Here is a 25,949-nt window from a genome sequence, read left to right as displayed (position 1 = left end):
TCTATATCTATCTATAGTTATATAGGTAGATAGATAGATAGGGACATAGATATATAGATATCCTGTTGGTTCTGTTTCTCTGGAGAACTCTTAACACCGTGGTCTGCACTTGACCTTCATGACAACTTTGGGAAGTACCTATAAGGTTATTGTGCCCATTTTACATATAATGAAACAGTCTAAGGAAATTTTTTCTTTTTTTTGCAGTACGCAGGCCTCTCACTGTTGTGGCCTCTCCCGTTGCGGAGCACAGGCTCTGGACACACAGACTCAGCAGCCATGGCTCATGGGCCCAGCCGCTCTGCGGCATGTGGGATCTTCCCGGACCGGGGCACGAACCCATGTTCCCTGCGTCAGCAGGTGGACTCTCAACCACTGCGCCACCAGGGAACAGACAAGGATGCCACAAGAAAAGAAAATTATAGGCCAATACCCCAGACGAACATAGATACAAAAATCCTTAGCAAAATATTAGCAAGCCAAATTCAACAATATAATAAGAGACTCATACACATAATCAAGTGGGATTTATTCCAGGGATGCAAGCCTGGTTCAGCATCTGCAAATCAGTCAAGTGATACACCACATTACAAAATGAAGGGTAAAAATCGTATGATCATCTCAATAGATACAGAAAATGTTTGACAGAATTCAACATCCATTTATGGTAAAAACTCTCAACAAAGTGGGTGTAGAGCAAATGTATCTCAGCATAAAAAAGGGTCATATATGATAAGCCCACAGCTAACATATGCTCAGTAGTGAAAAGCTGAAAGCTTTTCCTCTAAGATCAGGAACAAGAACAAGGATGCCCACTCTCACCACTTTTATTAAATATAGGATTGGAAGTCCCAGGCAGAGCAATTAGGCAAGAAAAGGAAATTAAAGTAATCCAAATTGGAAAGGAAGAAGTGAAACTGTAACTGCTTGCAGATGACATAATATTATATATAGAAAACCTTGAAAACTCCATCAAAAAAACTGTTAGAACTAATAAATGAATTCAGTAATGTTGTAGAATACAAAATCAATATTCAAAAATCTGTTCTGTTTCTATACACTACAAACAAATTACCAGAAAGAGAAATTAAGAATACAATCCCATTTACAAATGCATCAAAAAGAATAAAATACCTAGGAATAAATTTAACCAAGGAGGCAGAAAACCTGTATACTGGAAACTACAGGACATTAAAGAAAGAAATTGAAGACATAAATAAGTGGAAAGATATTCTGTGCTCATGCATTGGAAGAATTAATATTGTTAAAATATCCATATTACCCAAAGCAATTTACATATTCAATGCAATCCCTATCAAAATTCTAGTGGTATTCTTCACAATAAAACAATCCTAAAATTTGTATGGAGCCACAAAGGGCCCTAAATAGCCAACGCAATCTTGAGAAAGAAGAACAAAGCTTGAGAAAGAAGAGGCATCACATTCCCTGATTTCAAACTATATTACAAAGCTATAGTAATTAAAACAGTGTGGTATTGGCATAAAAACAGATACAAGAGATCAATGGAACACAGTAGAGAGCCCAGAAATAAACCCACCCATATATTGTCAGTTAACTTATGACAAAGGAGCCAAGAATATACAAAGGGGAAAGGACAGTCTCTTCAATAAATGGTCTTGGGAAAACTGGACAGCCATATGCAAAAGAATGAAAAAGGAAAACTGCATTGCACCGTACACAAAAATTAACTCAAAAAGGATTAAATACTTGAATGTAAAACCTGAAACCATAAAACTCTTAGAAGAAAACAGAAGTTGTAAGCTTTGACATAAGTCTTGGCAATGATTTTTTTAATCTGACACCAAAAGTAAGAGCACCAAAGGCAAAGATAAATAAGTGGGACTACATCAAATTAAAAAGCTTCTGCACAGCAAAGGAACCATCAACAAAATAAAAAGGCAACCAACTGAATGAGAGAAAGTATTTGCAAATTGTATATCTGATTAGGGCTAATATCCAAGATAAATAAAGAACTCATACAACTCAATAGCAAAAAAACAATTCAATTAAAAAATAAGCAGAAGATCTGAAGACATTTTTCCAAAGAAGACATATAGATGGCCAACAGGTACATGAAAAGATACTGAATGTCTTTAATCATCGGAGAAATGCAAATCAAAATCATAAGATTTCATCTCACACCTGTTAGAATGGCTACTATAAAAAAGACAAATGTTGGTGAGGTTGAGGGGAAAAGGGAACCCTTGTGCACTGTTGATGGGAATATAAATTAGTGGCTACTATGGAAAACAGTATGGTGGTTCCTCAAAAAATTAAAAATAGAACTACCATATGACCCAGGAATTCCACTTTTGGTATTTATCTGAAGAAAGCAGAAACACTAACTTGAAAAGATATATGCACTCGCATGTTCATTGCAGCATTATTTACAATAGCCAAGATATGGATACAACCTAAGTGTCCATTAGTAGGTGAATGGATAAAAAAATTGTGGCATATATATATATATATATATATATATATATATATACACACAATGGAATATTATTCAGTCATAAAAAGAATGAACTCTTGCCATTTATGACAACACGGATGGACCTCAGGGCATTATGCTAAGTGAAATAAGTCGGACTGAGAAAGACAAATACTGTGTAATCTTTCCTATAAGTGGACTCCTAAAAAAAAAAAAGGCACAAACAAAAAAACAACCAAAATCATACATACAAAGAATAGATTGGTGGTTGCCGGAGGCAGGGGCTATGGAGGTGGGGAGGAAAGGGTGCAGGGGGTAAAAAAGGTCCAAAAAAAATTAATTAATTAATTAAAAATAATCAGGGCTTCCCTGGTGGTGCAGTGGTTGAGAGTCCGCCTGCCGATGCAGGGGACACGGGTTCGTGCCCCGATCCAGGAAGATCCCATATGCCGCAGAGCGGCTGGGCCCGTGAGCCATGGCCGCTGAGCCTGCGCGTCTGGAGCCTGTGCTCTGCAACGGGAGAGGCCACAACAGTGAGAGGCCCGCGTACCGCAAAAAAAAAAAAAAAAAAAAAAAAAAATCATTCACAGCCAGTTCATTGTAGAACTGGAACTTAAACTGAAGTTTCATTGTCTAGAGTAGGTGTGTCCTCTTCGGGCACTTTTTTTTATAATGACCCACAAAAAAAGCCTGGAGTTGTTTCCCTTTGGTAATTCTTCCATTTCCTCAAAACCAGTAGTTATTCTAAGCAGGAACTTGCATTCAAGTCATAGCATCTTAAGGACCCTTGTATACACTTATCTCCATCGGAGAATAAAAGAACAAATGCTTCTTGAGCAGAAGCTACATCTTGCAAGATTTGTAATTTTGTCCATGTCTACATGATAAAAACAAAATGTTTTCTCCACTAAAAGCAATTGGAAGTGTGTGTGTGTGTGTGTGTGTGTGTGTGTGTGTGTGTGTGTGTGTGAGTGACAGCAAACTCCTCTTGACTTCCCTTTCTATTTCTGAGACTGAAAAGCTCTTGCTCACAATTCTAAGGGTCTGCTGGCTGCAGGGCATGCAGCAGCGCTGTGATGCATGCCCAAAGGACTGTCAGGTCTGTGTGAGATATGCTGCTTCAGGGCACCAGCCCCTGTCGAATCCAGGCCTATTACAATGTGGGTATCTTTCCTCCTCCTGAACATGCATCTGACAATGATCTTTCATTGTAGTAATTGCTGAGGAAGTAACCAAGGTGTGGCTTTAGAACAATCAGTTCTTTTCAGAGTTGTAAAACTACACTAAGGAAGCCTTCATTTTAGTCCCTAGAATCAAATTTTTAAAAAAAAAAAAAACCCTGTGGTTTCAAAAAGGCCTTTGTTCTGAACACACTCTGTACCTCTCTTCTCCTCTCCTCTCCTGCCAGCAACTGTGTCTAGACCCATGAGGTAGGCGTCCCTGTGCAGTTGGTGATACCTTGCTTTTCAGCCCTCACTATAGAATCCCACCCCTACCACATAGTGTTACCTTGTATTTTGTTTGGGATAGACATTGGTGTATCTTAGCAAAGGTTTAACTTTTAATTTTAAATTCCAGCCAATAGAGGCAAGTGAAAAACAGATAATTCCAAATCTTTTGTATTTGTTTTCTTTTGTTTTAATTTTTATTGGAGTATAGTTGATTTACAATGTTGTGTTAGTTTCAGGTGTAAAGTAAAGTGATGCAGTTATACATATACATATATTCACTTTTTCTTTTTTTTTTTTTTTTTTTTTTTTGCGGTACGCGGGCCTCTCACTGCTGTGGCCTCTCCCGCCGCAGAGCACAGGCTCCAGACGTGCAGGCTTAGCGGCCATGGCTCATGGGCCCAACTGCTCCGCGGCATGCGGGATCCTCCCAGACCAGGGCACGAACCCGTGTCCCCTGCATCAGCAGGCGGACCCTCAACCACTGCGCCACCAGGGAAGCCCCATATATTCACTCTTTTTAAGAGTCTTTTCCCATATCGGTCATTACAGAGTACTGAGTAGCGTCCCCTGTGCTATACAGTTGGTCCTTATTAGTTATCTATTTTATATGTACTAGTGTGTATATGTCAATCTCAATCTCCCAGTTTATGCTACCCCCCCTTTTCCCCCTGGTAACCATAAGTTTGTTTTCTACATCTGTGACTCTATTTCTGTTTTGTAAATAAGTTCATTTGTATCATCTTTAATAGATTTTGCATATAAGCAATATCATATGATATTTATCTTTCTCTGTCTGACTTACTTCACTTATTATGATAATCTCTAGGTCCATCCTTGTTGCTGCAAATGGCATTATTTCATTATTTTTTATGGCTGCGTAATATTCCATTGTATGTAAGTACCACATCTTCTTTATCCATTCATCTGTCGATGGACATTTAGGTTGCTTCCATGTCTTGGTTCTTGTAAATAGTGCTGCTGTGAACTTTGAGGTGCATGTATCTTTTCGAATTAGAGTTTTCTCTGGATATATTCCCAGGAGTGGGATTGCTGGATCATAGGGTAGTTCTGTATTTAGTTTGGAATGGGTGAAGGGTGAAGGGTGTAAGGAGGACTTCTGTCACATTCTTCTTCCTCTCCTTCTTCCTCTCCTCCTCCTCCTCCTTGAAGGGGGTAGAAGACTAACTTCCTTAAATTTTCAACCCCCAACTGAAGAAATGGAGCAGAGAATCAGTCTGACAACAGACAGAATATAAACTGAGATTAAAATCTGATGCCAGAGAAACAGCAAAGCCGGTCATCTGCATTCTAAAAACCCAGGAATTGACTGAACTTTATAGTTTGTTCAGCAGTCTCCCAACACTGAGTTTATTGTTTTTACAAAAGGCAATAGAGGAAAAGGAGAGAGATCATCAAACAGGTTGAAATTTTACATAAATAGCAAGCAGATGAATATGAGTAAGAGAATTCTCTGGAGTTCTGCTCCAAATGCTCCCCAAACTTCCCCTTCTGCCTGATGCCAGTAGAGAGCTCTGCTGACCCTGCTTCATCCCAGTCAAAACACAGCTGCCTTCAATGAGCCATACATTTGACAGGAAGAGTTCATCTCTTGCCATACCCTGAGGAAAGTCTGTACTGTATGTCTCTTCAAACAGGGATGCAAAGAGGGACAGTCCCAAAGCATCAACATGGAAGAATTGATTGGATACTCAGGAGCCTGTCTCCACAACTGCAGCAAGTTGAAATTAACAACCCATTTTAATTTTAACAGATTTAGATGACAGGATCCTGAATAACATTTGACACGAGTAGTACAATTGGCCCTAGTGATTTTAGTTATTTTAGGAAATTTGTTTCTATCTTTCTCAAATCAGCATAAAGTTGCCCATTAAAAACTGATATGCCAAAACTGAAAAAAAAGAACATGCCTTAAAAAAACTATCTCATTAAAATAAAACAAATAAACAAACATATCAAAAGAGAAACGGACTCAGAGATACAAAAACAAACCAGTGGTTACCAGAGTGGGAGAAGGGTTGGGGGGGGCAAGATAGGTGAAGGGGATTAAAAGGTACAAATTACTAGCTATAAAATAAATAAGTTACAAGGATGTAATATATAGCACAGGGAATATAGTCAATATTTTATAATAACTTTACATGAAAGATAAGCTATAAAAATATCAAATCATTGTGTTGTACACCTAAAACTAATATGATATTGTAAGTCAACTATACTTCAATGAAAAATAAATAAATTTTTTATTAAAGTTTTAAAGAATCATAAATAAAAAATAAAACAAAACAAAAATCTCATTCTGGGGGCAGAATATCCATGACTTCTGAATGAAGAAATAACTATTCTCATTCTAGACTAAATGCATTTTACTTAGAGAAAGGAACATTCTTCACATTTCCCAGAGATCACAAAAGAAAATTTAAAACATTACAAAAGTTGTGTGGCTGCCTTATGAATTAGTCCTTTAATGTTTTAAAAGCAAGTACAGCAGATAAGCTTCATAGCAGTGCATTTTTTCCTCTAAGGGACCAATGAAGATCTCTGTGGTTAGTGATATTTTTAATTCAGCTCTGGACTTTCTCCAGGAAATCACTCATAATTACTAATTGTATTTTTGTAAGTTAATGAAAGGATGCAGAATTTTTTCAATGCCTCCTTTCACTTGTATAATTAATGATGTTGCTTTTTTACATGATTGAGTAAAGCTAAAATACAGAGACATGAATTAACTGAGAAAGCTTCTTTGTGCAGTCTGATAGAAATTAAGTATAAATCCTAGTCATGCAATTGTCTTAAACTATTCCTTCATCATCATTTTTCTTCATTTTTTGCTGCTTAGACTTATAATAAAAACTAGCAGAAGAGAGAATCATTTAGTGAGGTTGTTTTAAATGTAGTTTTCCATTGATTTGTGGACAATCATATTTGCAAAAATATATTAATGGGATTTCCTTAGAGAGATTTTTCACAGTGTTGAATTTAACTGAATGTCAGTAAGAGTAAAGCACCCAGAGTGTATTCTCTGATGCCTCCAAGATTTCCAGACTGAAATTTAGATAGCTTCTTAAATTTGTGAAGTCAGGTCTTTTCAATAAAATCTCCAAACACTGAATACACTATCAACCAAATATTCAATTAACATTTAAAGGATAACAAACAACTGCAAAGTGCACTTGTTTTTTTAAATAGATATGCATTTTCAGCAAAAGAAACCATATTCTGGGCAAAAAGAAAGCAAACAAAACTCGAAACCAATAAATTTAAAGGATTAAAATCATACACAGTTTTCTCTGGCCACAGAGAAAATTAAATTAGAAAATAATAAAAAGAAGACACCTAGAAAATTCCCAAATATTTGAGAATTAAATAAGACACTTTTGAATGACTCATGAGTCAAAGAATGTATCACAAGGGTAATTAGGAAATATTTTGGGGTGAAGGAAAATAAAAATAAAACTTTTCAAAATTAGAAAAAAAATATCTCCAGTTCTTTTATTAGATTGAATGGAAGTTTATGATTTGGGGGAAACATTCTAGGAATAATAAGGAGGAAAAACTAACGTTTTGCATCAGAAGGTGTTGGTTTCCCTTTCAAACTCTTCTGATAACTAGAAGGGCATCATCATGGAAGTACACAAGGTAGTCACAAATGGTATGTGTTTCTGAGCCTGTTAAAGACTGTTACAGAAACGTGACCATGCATTAGACTCTTCTTTCCCCTTGCAAGCTCCCTGCTATGTTGCTCTCTAACATATCCTTCCTTTCTTCTTTTGTTCCTCCCTCCCTCCCTCCCTTTCTGCTTCCCTCCCTTCCCCTTTCCTTCCCCCCTCCCTCCCCTTCTCACTCTCACTTTCTGGTTTAAAATTGCTTCTTTCCTTCCTTCCTTGCTATTATTGTTGTTGTTGTTGTTGTTTGCTTTATTTTTCACAAAGGAGAAATATTCCAGCCCTTGAAGATAGTTTGAAGCCAGGCGTTTATTCCCAGTTTGGGCATGGAGAAGGGATTCACTACTAGATATTTAAAGCTCAGCTAAACATTCAGTCTGTGATTGGAATGATTAGGTTGTAGGCTGATAGCAGGGGCATTGAGTGCAAAGTAACCCAAAACTACTAAGGAGGTACCAAGAGTTATATGTCAATGAATATCAGGTTACCTAGGACCATAGTCAGATATCAGGAGAGAGTAATGATCAAATACAAAGCATTATACTACACTACTAGCAAATACTTAAAGAGTGCATACTATGTGCCAGGTACTTAATATATATACTTATATTTTTTGACAACAGTCCTATGAACCAGGTACAATTATTATGCCCATTTTATAGATTAGGAAGTGGAGGCACAGAGGAGATAAATAACTTCTCCAAGATCACACATTAGTATAAGGATTTAAACCCAGGCATTCTGGCTTCAAAATCATCCTCTTAGATGTGGATGTACGTAGAGACTGTCATACAGAGTGAAGTAAGTTAGAGAAAAACAAATATCGCACATGAACATATTTATGTGGAGTCTTGAAAAATGGTACAGATGAACCTATTTGCAGGGCAGGAATAGAAAGGCAGACATAGAGAACGGACATATGGGCATGAGGGGGAAGGGGAGGGTGGGGCGAACTGGGAGATTAGGTTTGACATATATACACTACCAAGTGTAAAATGGATAGCTAGTGGGAACCTGCTATATAACACAGGGACCTCAGCTCAGTGCTCTATGAAGACCTAGATGGGTGGGATGGAGGAAGGCAGGAGGTCCAAGAGGGAGGGGATATATGTATACATATAGCTGATTCACTTCACTGTTTAGCAGAAACTAACATAGCATTGTAAAGCAATTATACTCCAATAAAAAAATAATAAAAATAAATAAAATCAAAAAAAACAGGGAAAGATTTCTGCAAAGAGTTATGCAGCCTGAGAAGAGTACAAGGAATGAAGGAGTGTATTGTGGTTAAGAACATTGGCTCTGGAATCCAGACAGATCTGAGCTTAAATTCTGCTTCTGCCACTCCATAGCTGTGAGACCATAGGCAAGGTACTTTTCTGAGCCTGTCTTCTCAGCTCTCAAATCTGAATAATTATACATACCTTTCAACATTGTTGTGAGAATTAAATGAAGCAATGTCTGTTAAGTTCTTTGTAGCCCAACACCAGGCACAAGGTGCTTTTAATAAACAAGACATTCATACATATAGGTACATACAGGTATGGATAATCTGAAGGGTGGAAAGGAGCCTGGGAATTTCTAAGTGGGAAGAAATGTTCTTTATTTCTGTGATGAGGAATACTCATTGGTCTTTGCCTATAGGGGTGTTGAGTTTTAAAATAGTTTTTAAAATTGACAACTCTTATTTAGTTTTCAAGAATTCACCTGTACTTTTGAGGCTCCTTCTGGAAAGGAGCAGTGTCCATCACTATGCAAAAGACACACACACATAATATTGGGACAAACCTTTTTGTGGCTTGGACCTCTTGCCAGGAAATATAAACAGAATGGATGAAAAACACTGGAGGTGAAGGCTGTGCGTGACTCTCCCAACTCTCAGCCAGTGCTGATGCACTTACATTTGATACACACTTTAGTTAAGGCAGTAAACAAACTTCACAGCCCAAGAATAATTTTGGATTACTTATTTCGACGAACACATTCCCACTGGGTTCCTACTGATTATGAATTAATTCCACTCAGGTATTTCCCACAGGGAATGTTTTATAAAATTATCATATGCAAATAGCTTGTGGCATATTTACCCTTTTTTATTTATTTATTTTTTATCCACACCAGTTATTTTGTGGAGTGCTTCTCCAGCAGCACATCAAAACTTGCTTTTCAGTCATTAGGCACAAAATAAAGACTTCTACACTTGGTATTGTTTCACAAGTCTTGGAACTAGATGAATTAATTTTCTTATTTCGGAATCTGAGAATCCCGAAGTATGAAGGCCTGTTCTTTGCATATTCATTTATGCCTGGTGACTCAGACAGGTACGGGGGAGAAAAAAATCATCACGTGGAATAAACTGCAGTATTGTTAGTCTCAACATGCAAAGTTATTCTATGATACCTAATTTCAATCTGCTATGCCTAATTAAAGTGGTGATAAAATGAGAAATAGAGAATCTGAATTTTAAATAAAATTTAAAATATATGAACATTTTTAAAGAACTTAGTGGTAGAACACTTCCAAGTAAAATAACCCATCATGCTTAAAATAATCTTCAGAGTCTTTCCTTTTGGTGTGATTGGCAGACCACCCTTTGGAAAGCTTAGGCGGACAGTCTCACAGTAGACCAAGAAGTTGGTTCTTTTTGAAGATAGTAAATAGAATTCATGCTCCATGTTGCCTAAGGAGGTTTAAGTGATGCATTTCATACTCTATCTTGGGTTTAGTCAATTCCAAATTCAAATTTAATACCAAGATGCTCAGAAGCTTTGTGGCAGAGACTTTTGTTTCTATCAGATTTAAACATGTAACTGGCCAGACTGTGTCAGCTCATGATGGCACCTACTGAGAAAGATAGTTCTTAGGTTAATCAGGGCACAAGCTAGTGACAATATTTTTTGCCAAAACATTTCCATATGTAAAAATTTAAATACAAAGTGTTATTCATCAAGATGCTAACAGTTAGTTTATTAGTAAGCAAATACATCTATGTAAAATAATGAGTCTGGTTTCTGGACAGCCTAGGAAAATCCAGAAGCACATGTTTAATTATTTGGTAAGTAGCAACACAGGTCACCCCAGGGAATCTCTGTCTATTCGTGATAGTGCCTTGACCTAAACCAGCTTCACAACTACTAGACATTGTCCTCAAGTTACATGGCAGCTTAATTTGCCTGTATATGCTCATGAGCTAAAAGACATGACAGAAAAGGATGTCTGGTAAAGAACAAGGCACACTGGGGTTTCCCTGGTGGCACAGTGGTTGAGAGTCCGCCCACCGATGCAGGGGACAGGGAGGATCCCACATGCCGCGGAGTGGCTGGGCCCGTGAGCCATGGCCGCTGAGCCTGTGCGTGCGAAGCCTGTGCTCTGCAACGGGAGAGGCCACAGCAGTGAGAGGCCTGCGTACCACAAAAAAAAAAAAAAAAAAGGGCACCAACCCACCGTACCTCCAATGTCTTGGGGATCCTAGAGGTGAGCTAATCCCATGCAGTGCTAAGGTCTTATATTTGCCACAGTAGCTAGTCTGTGATTTCTGGACTGAGTGGAAGCCCTTTCTTCTGCTGGGGTCTATGTAAGAGATTTCAGTTTTCTCTAGATGGAATAGATGTGGCTCAGAATCAGGCACCCAAGACTACTGCCAGTTTTCTTTCTGTTCCCCCCTTCCCTGCTACGGAAGCCACAAGACACAGTGGAGGTGAGGAAATGCATTTTTCAGAAAAGCAGAAAGATTCTCCTAGAAAGGGAGGCACTGGCACTTTGGATCCTCAGAAGTGGGAGAACCTAAGACCAGATGAAGTCCTATTTGCAATAATTAAGGTAAGCAGCTAATTAGAGGTTTTTGAAGCCTGAGTGGATGGAGGAAACGAGAAATAAAGGTGAAGTAAGCCAAAATGGCAAGCTTTCTTGAAAAATTGCTGCCTGAAGCCAAGAGGCATGAAGTTCTGCCAAAGAGAACAGAGACTGGAAGGTTTCAGACACAGAAGGGATTCAGAATTATTGCTTTGTAGACTTAAGAAGGAAGGGCCAAAATCTAGTGATAGAATATATTTAACCCATCTTTAAATGCTTATTACAATTTTTAAATATTGTTCTTTAATATGTATGCCTCTTCATCCATTAGGCTATTAGAATAAGTCATTCCAGGTATTTATTTTTTTTGCCAAAAGACTATATTTACCAATTCACAGTGACACTAACTTGGCTCTTCTTGGGAAAGTCCCACTAGTTGCTTCATACAGCCATAAAGTAAGGCGCCATTATTCACTGGGCAGGGGCTTCTTGAACTAGAACATTGAAATTGGGAAGAACTGCCCAGCCCAGCCTTTATCAGGGTGTTCCTACACCTTCCCAGTAATAAAGACCATACATGCATGTCCATCCCAGAGAAAATCCCTAGTGTCATCCTAAATTGGCATGGTCCCCTTGGGTACCTGGAGGATGCTGAGTCATGCCTCAGCTCAAAGCTTTATTGTCTTTCCACCTCAAACCACAGAGAATTTATGTATTAAGCTCAACAGCTTAAACTTTCCTCTATGGGCTACTGTGTACTCCTGGCCCTTGGTGCAGTGTGCAGTGTGGCTTTAACAGTTAAAGTATTTTCTTTATGCTCTACCAAGGAAACAGGAAATCATACATAATTCTGGTTGTAGTGGCATTAAAGAAAAAGCATCTCAGCCTATTTTCACATACCTAATTCAGATAGGAAAAGACAGTCTTAGCCATAAATTCCAAAAAGGAATCCAGAAGTAAAAGTGGAATCAGGGGAGTGACTGAGAAATACGGCGATTAGAAATCTAAATGTCACAAATACATATTTACAAAAATGTTCATTGCACTATTTTTTGTGATCATAAGAAATTGGAAACAGCTTGAATATCTATCAGTAAGATGATGGTTAGGTTAATTATACAACCACCATACCATGGTGTGTGGTAGACAGGGAGATTATATGAGATAAAGGAGTGTGGTAGATAGAGAAAAATCCCTTATACATATTGTTAAATGGAGAAACGAATTGCATAGCAATACATATTGTATAATCACATTTATTTCATAATCAACATTACGCATATACAGAAATATTATACATATATTCTTAAATGCATTTTTTTTTTTTTTTTTGCGGTACACGGGCCTCTCACTGTTGTGGCCTCTCCCATTGTGGAGCACAGGCTCCGGACGTGCAGGCTCAGTGGCCATGGCTCACGGGCCCAGCCGCTCCGTGGCATGTGGGATCTTCCCGGACTGGGGCACGAACCCGTATCCCCTGCATCGGCTTAAATGCATTTTTTAAATGGTCTGAGAGGATATTCCTATCAGTGGTTACTTCCGAAGTGGAAAGTGAGTTGGGGAATGAAGGGGAAAAGAAAGACCTAGATTTTTCTACTGCACTGATTTAGGCTTTTAAAAAATATTTTTACAGTGAACATATATTATTCACATATCACTTATTTATATAAAAAATAAATAAAGGTGAAGAGCAACACCTAATGGTTCCTTACCTTAGTATCTTAATTTTTTTCTTTTCACCTTATCCCGTTTTCTCTCTCTCATTCTCCTAGGGGTTTTTATAGATACCTCTTCATTTTTATAACACTTGATAGAACCATGTTCCTATGCTTTTTTAGGCCAGCAAATATTGATGGATTAATATATCAAGGTCTCAGTGGTTATATTAATTTGCTAGGGCTACCATAAAAAAATACTACCGATTGGGTGATTTAAACAACATAAATTTATTTTCTCACAGTTCTGGAGGCTAAAATTCCAAAATCAAGGTTTGATTTCTTATGAGGCCTCTCTCCTTGTTTTTTGTTTCTTGTGAGGCCTCTTCTTGTTTCTTGTTTCTTGTGAGGCCTCTCTCCTTGGCTTACAGATAACCGTCTTCTTGCTTTGTCCTTACATGGTATTTCTCATGTGCACACTCAGCAAGTTGTGTTTCAATTTCCTCTTCTTACAAAGACATGAGTAAAATTGGACTAGGGACCACACTAACAGCCTCAGTTTAACTTAATCATGTCTTTGATGGCCCTGTTTCCAAATACGGTAGCATTCTGAGGAATTGGAGGATTAGGGCTTCAACATATACATTTTAGAGGGACAAAATTCAGTCATAAGAATGAGCCTGGAGCTCAAAATTTTCTTTAAATGTTCACACCTGTCCACCAGAAGAAACCATAAAGACCTTGAGTCCTTTAAGTGAAGATCTGTGTTCTTAAACGAGGGCTCCTTGTCACCTCCAGGCCACTCCAAGGGAATGGGCATGCACTGAAAGTCAGCACTTTGAGACCCCTCTCATTCACCTCAAGGGAGATGGTATGGCACACCATGGTGAAGAGAGGATGGGCTTTAGAGTGAGACCACCTTCTCTGCCACTTACCAGCTCTTCTTAGACTCTAGTTTTCCATCTGAAGTAGGAGGACAGTAATACCTGCCTCAGGGTCGGGGCCAACTACATACATTTTTGGCCTCAGAGCAAAATGAAACTGTAGGACCTTGGTTGGGGTGGGGATGTCAGTATTCCCAACCCACTGGCAAATGGATAACACCCAAGGGATTGTTACCTCTGTGCTAGAACATAGGTAGTACCTGGATCAGGGCTGGGCAAAAGGCCTCCAGCCAGTCATTCCAGTTGCCAGCTACCTCCTTGCTGCACTGAGATGCGCCAGGGGACACACGCCTGACCATGATCCTCCCCCATGGTCATGTCCAGGTCTCCAGCAGGAACAGACGGCAGTGATGGATCACAGCCTCTCCTTGTCGATGCAACCTGGTTGCCACCCCAGAAGAAGGGTGGCTTATTTCCCATGTGTGGGGATGGGGGAAGGGGGAGGTCAAGTGCTGCATGCAGCTCCAGGTGGTGGGGAGCTGGGGGCTGAGAACCTGTCCAGAGAGGTGTGGAGATGATGAGACACGGGACAGCATGTGAGTTAAGGCTTCAAGTCTCTAGCACATACTTCAATGTTCTATCAGATTTCACCTACAAACCACAAATTCAAAGATAAAATTATTAAGAATCTCAAAACACTAACTGCAGAGCATTAAGCCCCAAGTACAGGGCCCTTCTGAGCACTGTGTCTTTTTTTTTTTTTTTTTTTTGCGGTATGCGGGCCTCTCACTGTTGTGGCCTCCCCCGCTGCGGAGCACAGGCTCCGGACGCGCAGGCTCCGGACGCGCAGGCTCAGCGGCCATGGCTCACGGGCCCAGCCGCTCCGCGGCATATGGGATCCTCCCAGACCGGGGCACGAACCCGTATCCCCTGCATCGGCAGGCGGACTCTCAACCACCTGCGCCACCAGGGAGGCCCTGAGCACTGTGTCTTGTGCGAATGCGCTGATCTCATGCTCGTGAAGCCACTCTGCTCACGGCTAAATAGCCTAAGGAAGGCTTACTTAACACAGAGCCTGATACACAGTATGAGTTCAGAACAAGAGTGTCTCTCTCCATTCCCATTCATTAAAGGAAGCTTAAAATTACTCTTGCATAATTCACTGCCTTCCTGGGACTTCTGTCACTTATCAAAATGAGTTTATCAAAGGATCCAAACAAAAATAAACCATGCCCTCTCATCCTTCAAGACCCAGCTTAATTTCCATCTACTTCAATAAGCCCTTGCTTTTGAATTAACCTCTCTATTTCCTCGAGTGGAAATTCTCCAAGAACTTTGCTTGTTCCTGTATTTAAACTCTGCCTTAGTCCAACCCAGGCATGTTGGACTATAGATATCAGAAGGCCCTGGGAGACAAGCTAGCCTCATCTGTGTCCTTATAATACCTAGCACATGAAAATAAGTTTGGGGTTGAATTAAATTCAATGGAATTGGAATGGATTCTATCTATTCTAAGGAAGCACTTTTCTAATTTCTGAGTTTCTCATTCCCAAATTTGGTTATACATTTTTAAAGTAAAATTAAGTGACCTAAAACAAATACAGGAAAAAGCCAAAGCTCTAAAATGAGTTTAAACAAATTCTGGGTTTTATTTGAGATTTCAGGAAAAAAGTTCCAGTCCAACACAAACAAAATGTTCTTACCAAATGATAATTAGCCAGATTGATAAGTACATACATGAAACTCCATAAATTGAAGACATTGAATCATATTTAAATGGTCAAATGACAAGGCTTCCATTAAGTTATTATTTAGGAAAAAAGTGTCTATCCTAGCACACCTGTAATATTCTTTAAAAAATACATGATATGGACTTGAAGAGAATGTAGAGATATGAAAACACATTGATTTGTCAGGATGATGGGGTTATAGAAAAATTATTTCTTTATTTACTCTTGTGTTCAATACATTTAGGAAATAAGCTAAAACGAAATGTTTCTATTCATACCGCTACTTACTTTAGTCCTCGAGTATACTGTTTCTTCATGAATACTAGTCCCAAGGGAAGGGTAAGGTTTTGACTAATCAAAATTAGTCACATTTGAAAAGAAAACACAAGAACAACAGAATTCCCCTACCAGATGATTTCCTAATATTCTTAACTAATCAATTTCTAAGATTAGTGGACTTTCCTGTTAGTTTCTTAAGAGGTCTAAGATTCCTATGAACATTTATACCTTTTTAAAAGCATACCTTTGGCATTTTATTCAAACTCCATTCATTACCAGTATGTGCCAGGCGATGGATTCTCATGGATCGTTTTTCCTAGAACTTGCCTCCCACCAAAAGAGCATAAACTATCAGTTGTGGTGTTCCCTAAATATGTGATGATTATCAGGAACACTTTTTGTAGACTTGTTTTGGAAGATTTTATTTAGGCAAGGGCCAGCTATTTGTAATATCCTCTAACTAATTTATCGCAGACAAACTTGTTCTATTTCAAATACCAACCTTAAAGAAGTAGGACTCCTAATAAGCCAAAAACCGTTCCTTGTACTTTGAGAGTCCTTTGGCTTATAATAGCTTGTGGTCTCTGCTCCCATGAAGTTTTGGCAACCCTCACTTAAAAAAAAATCTCAAAAGAAATTCACATCTGGATTCAATTGATTGGACTTTAACCAGCCTCCATTGCAGTATGCAAATAATCGTCCTCCATGGTATGTACTTCATGGCTGATAAAACTGAGGTGTCTTATTCTCAGAGCCCCAAACTTCTTTCTCATTTCCTTCCTTCCTCTGATACCAAAACCTTTCAAACAGACAGATGTCTTCATCCAGAATGCATCTCAAATGTTGGACAATATTGCTGAAAAACGTCAGTGCTGTACTGCAAAACATAAAACAAGCAGATGTGAAATTTCATTAACAAGGTTGCCTCACTGTGAGGCAAACGGACTCCTTCCAACCATCTCCATAAGAGCAGACTTAGAATATTGCCACAACTCTCTCCACATCTCTGTTTTCCTCACTTAATTCCTCTCACTTTTATACTGACCCATGCTCTCTCCACCTCCCACTCACCCACCTGTCCACAACATCCGAAGTCCCCTTGTTTTTGCAAATCTAAAGGTCATTCATCTCTTCCCTTCTTTCAACTCTTCACTGCTGTCTATATTTTGTTTCAATGACTTGCTTATTTTTCATGATCTCTCTTAAGATGTCTAAAACATGGAGGATACCCAAAGAAAGTAAAGTAAAAATTTTGGCATGCCCAAATTTCCAGAATACCCAGTAATCTGAATTTCCTAAAATCTGGAGGCAGATGCTTCTAATACTAAACTTGAGAACTTGAGGACAGCCAATCAACATGATTATATATTATATATGCTTAATTTCAATTCTAGATGTGAAGCAATATGCCTTCACAAATGTTCCCGTCAATGGTCTCTGCATTGGATGCTAGTCCATTTGAGAATTCAAACTTAGATATATCATCCTATTAGTTTCTCTGACATTTATCCCCACCCCCACACCCCCAATTTCAATTCCATGTGAATTTAACACAGGTGCAGACTCAGGCTTAACATAAGGGAGCAATTTTCTGATTCATTCGTGTAAGACCCCGAGGGAAAGGGAGAACAAGATGTACCAAGGTAATATTGTATTGTTAAAAAATTAACTTAGCTTGTTTTTCTACTAAGGCAAAACTACCCACATCCAAATGCTTAGATATGTAAATTAGGTCTCACATACAGTTCTTGTCTTAGTCATAGTATGGTAGCATTTTGAAAACTCATTCTCAAGAAAATAATTTTAAGGGAATATAGATAGATGATTATTTTAATGGGATTTTGGGGGGAGAAATCCATATACATTGTTGTTTCAGTTCTGCTGGGGGCAGGGATGCAACAGCAAAAAATAAAGTGGTCCCTCCCCCCAGTCACACTGCTCTGCAAAAGCCACTCTTGTTCTGAAAGGAAATGGCATGTTGAAACATTTTTTATTATTATTTATAAAAATTCTTAGGTTTTATTAGTCCAGGGCTCAGTGAGTCTTCTAGCTAAACTGTACAGTTATTCAGTGCCTAGGAGCAGAATGGAGGGAGAAACTAATTAGCATAGTTCTTACATCACCACCAGAAATTCTTTATTTGCCTTCAGGATCCACATTGCCATGTGCTGATCAATATGACAAGGTCAGTAACCCTGTTTTTGTAACAATGAATGCTAACAAACTCAGGCCTCACACACATTGTCATTGTTTAACAGGGTCAGCTGAGTTAACTGAGAGCATTATGCATGTACAGTGCCAAGAAGACCCCATCAACAGTCAAATATACAGTGTTATCATTTTAGCATAAGTAGTGGAGCAACAGATTGCCCAGCTGTGAGCAAGTCAGATTTATCCAAAGATTCTGCACCAACAGTTGAGCCATAAGAAGGATTTATACAATGGCACAGGGGCACTGGACAGGGAAATGGGAGACATGGGTGCTAGTCTTGCCTCTGCCACTTCTCCTCTGAAGGCTCAGTTTACACAGTAATAGGATGAGAAGTCAGACCAGATGACTTTGAAAGCCTCTTTATGCCCCCAAGGCTATGATTCTAAGGCAGTGTACAGGATAAATGCATTGCCATTATGAATTTCAATGGAAACATAGTTTTGATACAGTATGTTTTGTACTGAGTTTCTATTTTTATTACTTTGGCATTTGGCAGAGAGATAAAGAAACTGAATTCCAGCAAGTCTGGTTACCTCAGGTGGCATATGTGCAGGAACTCAGAAGTCTGTACAAGATGAATCATGTGATGACTGATATGTGCTCCTTAGGCCTTGCAACATCATCAGCCCACAATACGATCTACTTATCACTTTGTTTCTGAGAAATTCTGTTTAGATGTCCAGTGGGAGTGTGTGACTCCCTTTAGAATACCAGGGAAATAAACATTGTTTAATCTGTTTTTCCATATTGAGAAATGGAGTTGATTCCAGTTAAGTCAATATTAGGATACTTTTAAGGCTTAACCAACAATTTTATCATTTTTGTTATTAAAATTTGCTTTTTTAATGTTATCACACACACAGAAACAATTCATAAATATCAAATAAATATTAAGACAGAGTGGAACTGTAACAATTGCCTAGAAAGAAGAAAACCCAATATTCTATAAACAAGTAACAAGGTTCTTTTGGTGGAAGAAGGGAAAACAAGGATAAAAGAAAAACTGTCTGGGGCATCCCTGGTGGCGCAGTGGTTGAGAGACCGCCTGCCGATGCAGGGGACACGGGTTCGTGCCCAGGTCCGGGAAGATCCCACATGCCGCGGAGCGGCTGGGCCCATGAGCCATGGCCACTGAGCCTGCGCGTCTGGAGCCTGTGCTCCGCAACGGGAGAGGCCGCAACAGTGAGAGGCCCACGTACCGCAAAAAAAAAAAAAGAAAGAAAAAAGAAAAACTGTCTAATGGAAAAGTACCATAAAGTATTGTAGATTGACATATATATAAGACAAAAAATATGAAGGAAGGAGTGTTGCTTTTAAATCCATTTTAGTATAAATAGACATCTTTAGAAAACTATTTTTAATGCAAATTGTTCTACTGTTATAGTACAAACTTCCTTTGCATATCGTATTGCTTAAACTATGTCTTTTCAACCTTAATTTTTTATAATAAATTGTAAATGTTTGGGCCTTTTAAATGCTTGCTGCAGTGTTATTATTCTGCAGCAAAACATTTTTCAGATGTGCAACACTATTTTACAATAAATCCCTTAAGATGAATATAGTTGCTGGAGTCCCTTGAAATTTATGGCATTTAAGACTGTTTCTTCAGTGTGGGGGCTCTTCAAGGGAATTTTTGACTGCTGATGCAAACGTTAGTAAGCAATGCACTTGTTTGGTTAAGACTTTTAGCCTTGACCTCCAGCTTTAAACCCTTGTCCTTTATTAATCACGTGTTTCCTGAATGAAAGAGAATATTTTCGGAGGGGGAAAATTGTTCTGGGACTGAAGGAGTGTTATATACCAAACAGACATGCCCAGATGACAAATAACCCCTGCATGATAGCCAAGGTTCATCCAGCTGGTCGGCCCCATATTTTGTGATTGATGGTGTTGATGTTCTAAATAGGCCTAAGATGTGCCAAGTATAAGAGCCATAACAAAGTCCTTCAGATTTATACTGTAGATAGAAGGAGGAAGTGAGAAGGCATGTTCCCAGCACATGGCAATTCTAAGAATGGTGTCATGATTACAAGTAACCTTGCAGAGTTTGTCTGGTTTCTTTCGAAATTAAACAAAAACTGTTTGCTGGTCAGGAATGAGTAGGGTCACGTAAGGTCTGTCTGAACCTTACGATTACTAAAATATTTCTCTGTAACTGGACACCTCCTGAAACTAGGATGACATTGGAATCCATTGTAGGGATTAATACACTGATTTTTCCTTTGCCTTTTGAGGCTTCTGAGAAAATAAGAACAGTTCTTTGCTTTAAAAGAAAGAAAGAAAGAAAAGAAAACGAAAGTGGCACCATGACATATATTGAAGTCATTAAATATTTAAAGTAAAAAACCTTAAAGGTTATTTAACTTAATCCTACTCTCCTTACATTTAGGAAAATGGGATGTTTTTATTTTAATTTAATTAATTTATTTTTTATACAGCAGGTTCTTATTAGCTATCTGTTTTATACATATTAGTGCATACATGTCAATCCCAATCTCCCAATTCATCCCCACCACCACCACAACCCTCCCCCTGCTTTCCCCCCTTGGTGTCCACATGTTTGTTCTCTACATCTGTGTTTCTATTTCTGCCTTGCAAACTGGTTCATCTGTACCATTTTTTTAGATTCCACACATATGCATTAATACATGATATTTGTTTTTCTCTTTCTGACTTACTTCACTCTACATGATAGTCTCTAGGTCCATCCACGTCTCTACAAATGACCCAACTTCATTTGTCTTTATGTCTGAGTAATAGTCCATTGTATCTATGTACCACATCTTCTTTACCCATTCATCTGTCGATGGGCATTTAGGTTGCTTCCATGACCTGGCTCTTGTAAAGAGTGCTGCAATGAACATTGGGGTACATGTGTCTTTTTGAATTATGGTTTTCTCAGGGTATATGCCCAGTAGTGGGATTGATGGATCATATGGTAGCTCTAAATTTACTTTTTTAAGGAACCTCCATACTGTTCTCCACAGTGGCTGTATCAATTTATATTCCCACCAACAGTGCAAGAGGGTTCCCTTTTCTTCACACGCTCTCCAGCATTTGTTGTTTGTAGATTTTCTGATGATGCCCATTCTAACTGGTGTGAGGTGATAACTCATTGTAGTTTTGATTTGCATTTCTCTAATAATTATTGATGTTGAGCATTCTTTCATGTGTTTGTTGGCAATCTGTATATCTTCTTTGGAGAAATGTCTATTTATGTCTTCTGCCCATTTTTGGATTGGGTTGTTTGGTTTTTTGATATTGAGCTGCATGAGCTGCTTGCAAATTTTGGAGATTGATCCTTTGTCCGTTGCTACATTTGCAAATATTTTCTCCCATTCTGAGGGTTGTCTTTTTGTCTTGTTTATGGTTTCCTTTGCTGTGCAAAAGCTTTTAAGTTTCATTAGGTCCCATTTGTTTATTTTTGTTTTTATTTCCATTTCTCTAGGAGGTGGGTCAAAAAGGATCTTGCTGTGATTTATGTCATGGAGTGTTTTGCCTATATTTTCCTCTAAGAGTTTGATAGTGTCTGGCCTTACATTTAGGTCTTTAATCCATTTTGAGTTTATTTTTGTGTATGGTGTTAAGGAGTGTTCTAATTTCATTCTTCAACATGTAGCTGTCCAGTTTTCCCAGCACCACTTGTTGAAGAGAGTGTCTTTTCTGCATTGTATATCCTTGCCTCCTTGTCATAGATTAGGTGACCATAGGTTCATGGGTTTATCTCTGGGCTTTCTGTCCTGTTCCATTGATCTATACTTCTGTTTTTGTGCCAGTAGCATATTGCCTGATTACTGTAGCTTTGTAGTATAGTCTGAAGTCCCCACCGCCCCGAGGAGCATATTCTTTTTTATTGTCCCAGAAGAGATAATTATGGAAGTTTAGATGTGTGACTGCATATGGATTTTAAATAAATTATTATGACATTAACAAAAAAAAGAATTGTTTATAAAGGCCTTAAAAAATAAACAACACGAAGTTCTTATGACTCTCCCTGATTTAAAAACATCCCATTTTCCTGAGCACTGGAGCCTACAGGCTCTTTGGTATGGCTAATTGCAGACTCTGGGTGGGCTCACACCAAGGAATACTTCCCAGAACTTCTGCTGCCAGTGTCCTTGTCCCCACAGTGAGACACAGCCACCCCACCCCCCACCTCTGCAGGAGACCCTCCAACACTACAAGGAACTTAGGATAAGAAAATTAAAGTTTCAATGTGAAGAAGGCAGACAGCAGAAGCAAGAAGAACTACAATCCTGCAGTGTGTGGAATGAAAACCACATTCACAGAAAGATAGACAAAATGAAAAGGCAGAGGACTATGTACCAGATGAAGGAACAAGATAAAACCCCAGAAAAACAACTAAATGAAGTGGAGATAGGCAACCTTCCAGAAACAGAATTCAGAATAATGATAGTGAAGATGATCCAGGACCTCAGAAAGAGAATGGAGGCAAACATTGAGAAGATGCAAGAAATGTTTAACAAAGACCTGGAAGAATTAAAGAACAAACATCTAGAAGAATTAAAGAACAAACAACAGAGATGAACAATACAATAACTGAAAGGAAAACTACACTAGAAGGAATCAATAGCAGAATAACTGAGGAAGAAGAACGAATACGTGACCTGCAAGACAGAATGGTGGAATTCACTGCCACAGAAGAGAATAAAGAAAAAAGAATGAAAAGAAATGAAGACAGCCTAAGAGACCTCTGGGACAACATTAAACGCAACAACATTCACATTATAGGGGTCCCAGAAGGAGAAGAGAGAGAGAAAGGACCCGAGAAAATATTTGAAGAGATTATAGTTGAAAACTTCCCTAACATGGGAAAGGAAATAGCCACCCAAGTCCAGGACGTGCAGAGAGTCCCAGGCAGGATAAACCCAAGGAGAAACATGCCAAGACACATAGTAATCAAACTGACAAAAACTAAAGACAAAGAAAAATTATTGAAAGCAACAAGGGAAAAATGACAAATAACATACAAGGGAACTCTCATAAGGATAACAGCTGATTTCTCAGCAGAAACTCTACAAGCCAGAAGGCAGTGGCATGATATACTTAAAGTGATGAAAGGGAAGAACCTACAACCTAGATTACTCTACCCAGCAAGGATCTCATTCAGATTTGACAGAGAAATCAAAAGCTTTACAGACAAGCAAAAGCTAAGAGAATTCAGCACCACCAAACCAGCTCTACAACAAATGCTAAAGGAACTTCTCTAAGTGGGAAACACAATAGAAGAAAAGGATCTACAAAAACAAACCCAAAACAATTAAGAAAATGGCAATAGGAACATACATATGGATAATTACCTTAAATGTGAATGGATTAAATGCTCCAACTAAAAGAGACAGGCTTGCTGAATGGATACAGAAATAAGACCCATATATATGCTATCTACAAGAGACCCACTTCAGACCTAGGGACACAAAGAGACTGAAAGAGAGGGGATGGAAAAAGATAATCCATGCAAATGGAAATCAAAAGAAAGCTGGAGTAGCAATACTCATATCAGATAAAATAGACTTTAAAATAAAGAGCGTTACAAGACACAAGGAAGGACACTACATAACGATCAAGGGATCAATCCAAAGCCCGCCAAACTGCAGCCGAAGATGAAGGTGAAGAGGGGGTCTGCCGTCAGGGGCTCACTGCCTCCTTCGCCCATAAAGCATAACATGGACATTGGCACCTGGGACAACAAGGGGCCCTTGCCCAAGGCCCCGGCTCCGCAGCCCCAGTCGGCCCCCCAGGCGGCCCCCCAACCTCAGCTGGCTGTGCAGTCCCTTCCCACCCAGCCTCCCCCTCTGGCCCCACCACAGCATCCGGGCCCCCAGCAGCCACTCCAGACCCGCTGGGTCACCCCTCCCAACAGAAGCACAGCATTCGGACAGAGCAGGGGGACCAGCGGCGACAGTAACTGTCCTGGGAGCACCCAGCCCAGCGCCGCCCTGGGCCCAGAGTCCCACCCCGTCCTAGAAAAACTGAAAGCTGCCCACAGCTACAACCCCAAGGAGTTTGACTGGAACCTGAAGAGCGGGCGCGTGTTCATCATCAAGAGCTACTCAGAGGATGACGTGCACCGCTCCATCAAGTACTCCCTCTGGTGTAGCACGGAGCATGGCAACCGGCGCCTGGACAGCGCCTTCCGCACCCTTGGCAGCAAGGGGCCCATCTACCTGCTCTTCAGCATCAACGGCAGCAGCCACTTCTGCGGGGTGGCTGAGATGAAGTCACCCATGGACTACGGCACCAGCGCCGGGGTCTGGTCCCAGGACAAGTGGAAGGGCAAGTTCGACATGAAGTAGATCTTTGTCAAGGACATGCCCAACAACCAGCTCTGGCACATCCAGCTGGAGAACAATGACAACAAGCCGGTCACCGACTCTCTTGACACCCAGGAGGTGCCCCTGGAGAAGGCGAAGCAAGTGCTGAAGATCATCGCCTCGTACAAGCACACCACCTCCATCTTCGACGACTTCTCGTGCTATGAGAAGCGCCAGGAGGAGGAGGAGGTGGTGCGCAAGGAACGGCAGAATCGAAACAAGCAGTGAGGACGAAGCAGGTTCTGTACCGTCAGACGTGGGGCTGGCGCGGTTGGAGAGTGTGTGCTTGGTACTGTCTCTTGGCACTGGCTCTGGCTGGCCTCGTGCAGGGCTTGACTGCTCGCATCTTTACGTTCTTTGTAGTTTATTTTTACCCCGAGAAAACCATAATTCAAAAAGAGACGTACCACAATGTTCACTGCAGCTCCATTTACAATAGCCAGGACATGGAAGCAACCTAAGTGTCCATCAACAGAGAATATGGCACATATATACAATGGAATATGACTCAGCCATAAAAAGAAACAAAATTGAGTTATTTGTAGTGAGGTGGGTGGACCTAGAGTCTGTCATACAGAGTGAAGTAAGCCAGAAAGAGAAAAACAAATACTGTATGCTAACACATGTATATGGAATCTAAAAAACAACCAAAAAAATGGTCATGAAGAACCTAGGGGCAAAGAGGGAATAAAGACGCAGACCTACTAGAGAGAATGGACTTGAGGATACGGGGAAGGGGAAGGGTAAGATGGGACAAAGTGAGAGAGTGGCATGGACATATATACACTACCAAATGTAAAATAGATAGCTAGTGGGAAGCAGCCACATAGCACAGGGAGATCAGCTCGGTGCTTTGTGACCACCTAGAGGGGTGGGATAGGGAGGGTGGGAGGGAGACGCAAGAGGGAAGAGATGCGGGGATATATGTATACGTATAGCTGATTCACTTTGTTATACAGCAGAAACTAACACACCATTGTAAAGCAATTATACTCCAATAAAGACGTTAAAAAAAAAAAAGAAAGAATATGCTCCTGTTAAACACTTCCCTTTGGTTATAAACAATTCTTTAAAAGCAGATAACATACGGAAAAGCCAAAAAGTCATATTTGAGCTTTTCAAGAAGAGGCACAATGATAACACTTTCCATTTTAAAATGAATATTAAATAGAACTCATATGCATAGGAAGTTGATACTGTTATTTTATGAGGCTTTCATTAGTAAGAGTTCATATCCTCATGTTTATGTAGCAGTTATTTTTGTGAACCTTCAGAGCACCGAGGAAGCAGATCCCAGTAAACTATCCCCCATTCCTCATCTCCTGTATATTTGCTAAATTGATTCCATTGGATGCTTTAAGGAACAGTTCTAGGAAACTTATTCCTGAGATTGATGTAAGCATGTTGGTCAGGACAATTTCTATGCAGACTCTTTGAGAAACTTCTTTCTAGTCTTAGTATGTGAAATAGTTG

The 25,949-nt window shown here is 39.5% G+C and overlaps 1 protein-coding gene across 1 annotated transcript; it reads left to right on the top strand.

The window, feature by feature from the left end:
• Positions 1-11,294: 11,294 nt before the first annotated feature.
• On the top strand, positions 11,295-24,758 carry LOC132496408 (YTH domain-containing family protein 1-like). The gene is given in 2 exon segments (XM_060108799.1): positions 11,295-11,408; positions 23,745-24,758. Coding segments are annotated over 2 exon segments (1,074 nt in total). The 3' UTR covers positions 24,705-24,758.
• Positions 24,759-25,949: the final 1,191 nt, after the last annotated feature.

This window comes from Mesoplodon densirostris, chromosome 9 (assembly GCF_025265405.1).
Source record: "Mesoplodon densirostris isolate mMesDen1 chromosome 9, mMesDen1 primary haplotype, whole genome shotgun sequence".
Taxonomy (NCBI): domain Eukaryota; kingdom Metazoa; phylum Chordata; class Mammalia; order Artiodactyla; family Ziphiidae; genus Mesoplodon; species Mesoplodon densirostris.
The sequence above is the reverse complement of the archived record's forward strand: the minus strand, read 5'-3'. Positions and strand labels throughout refer to the sequence as shown.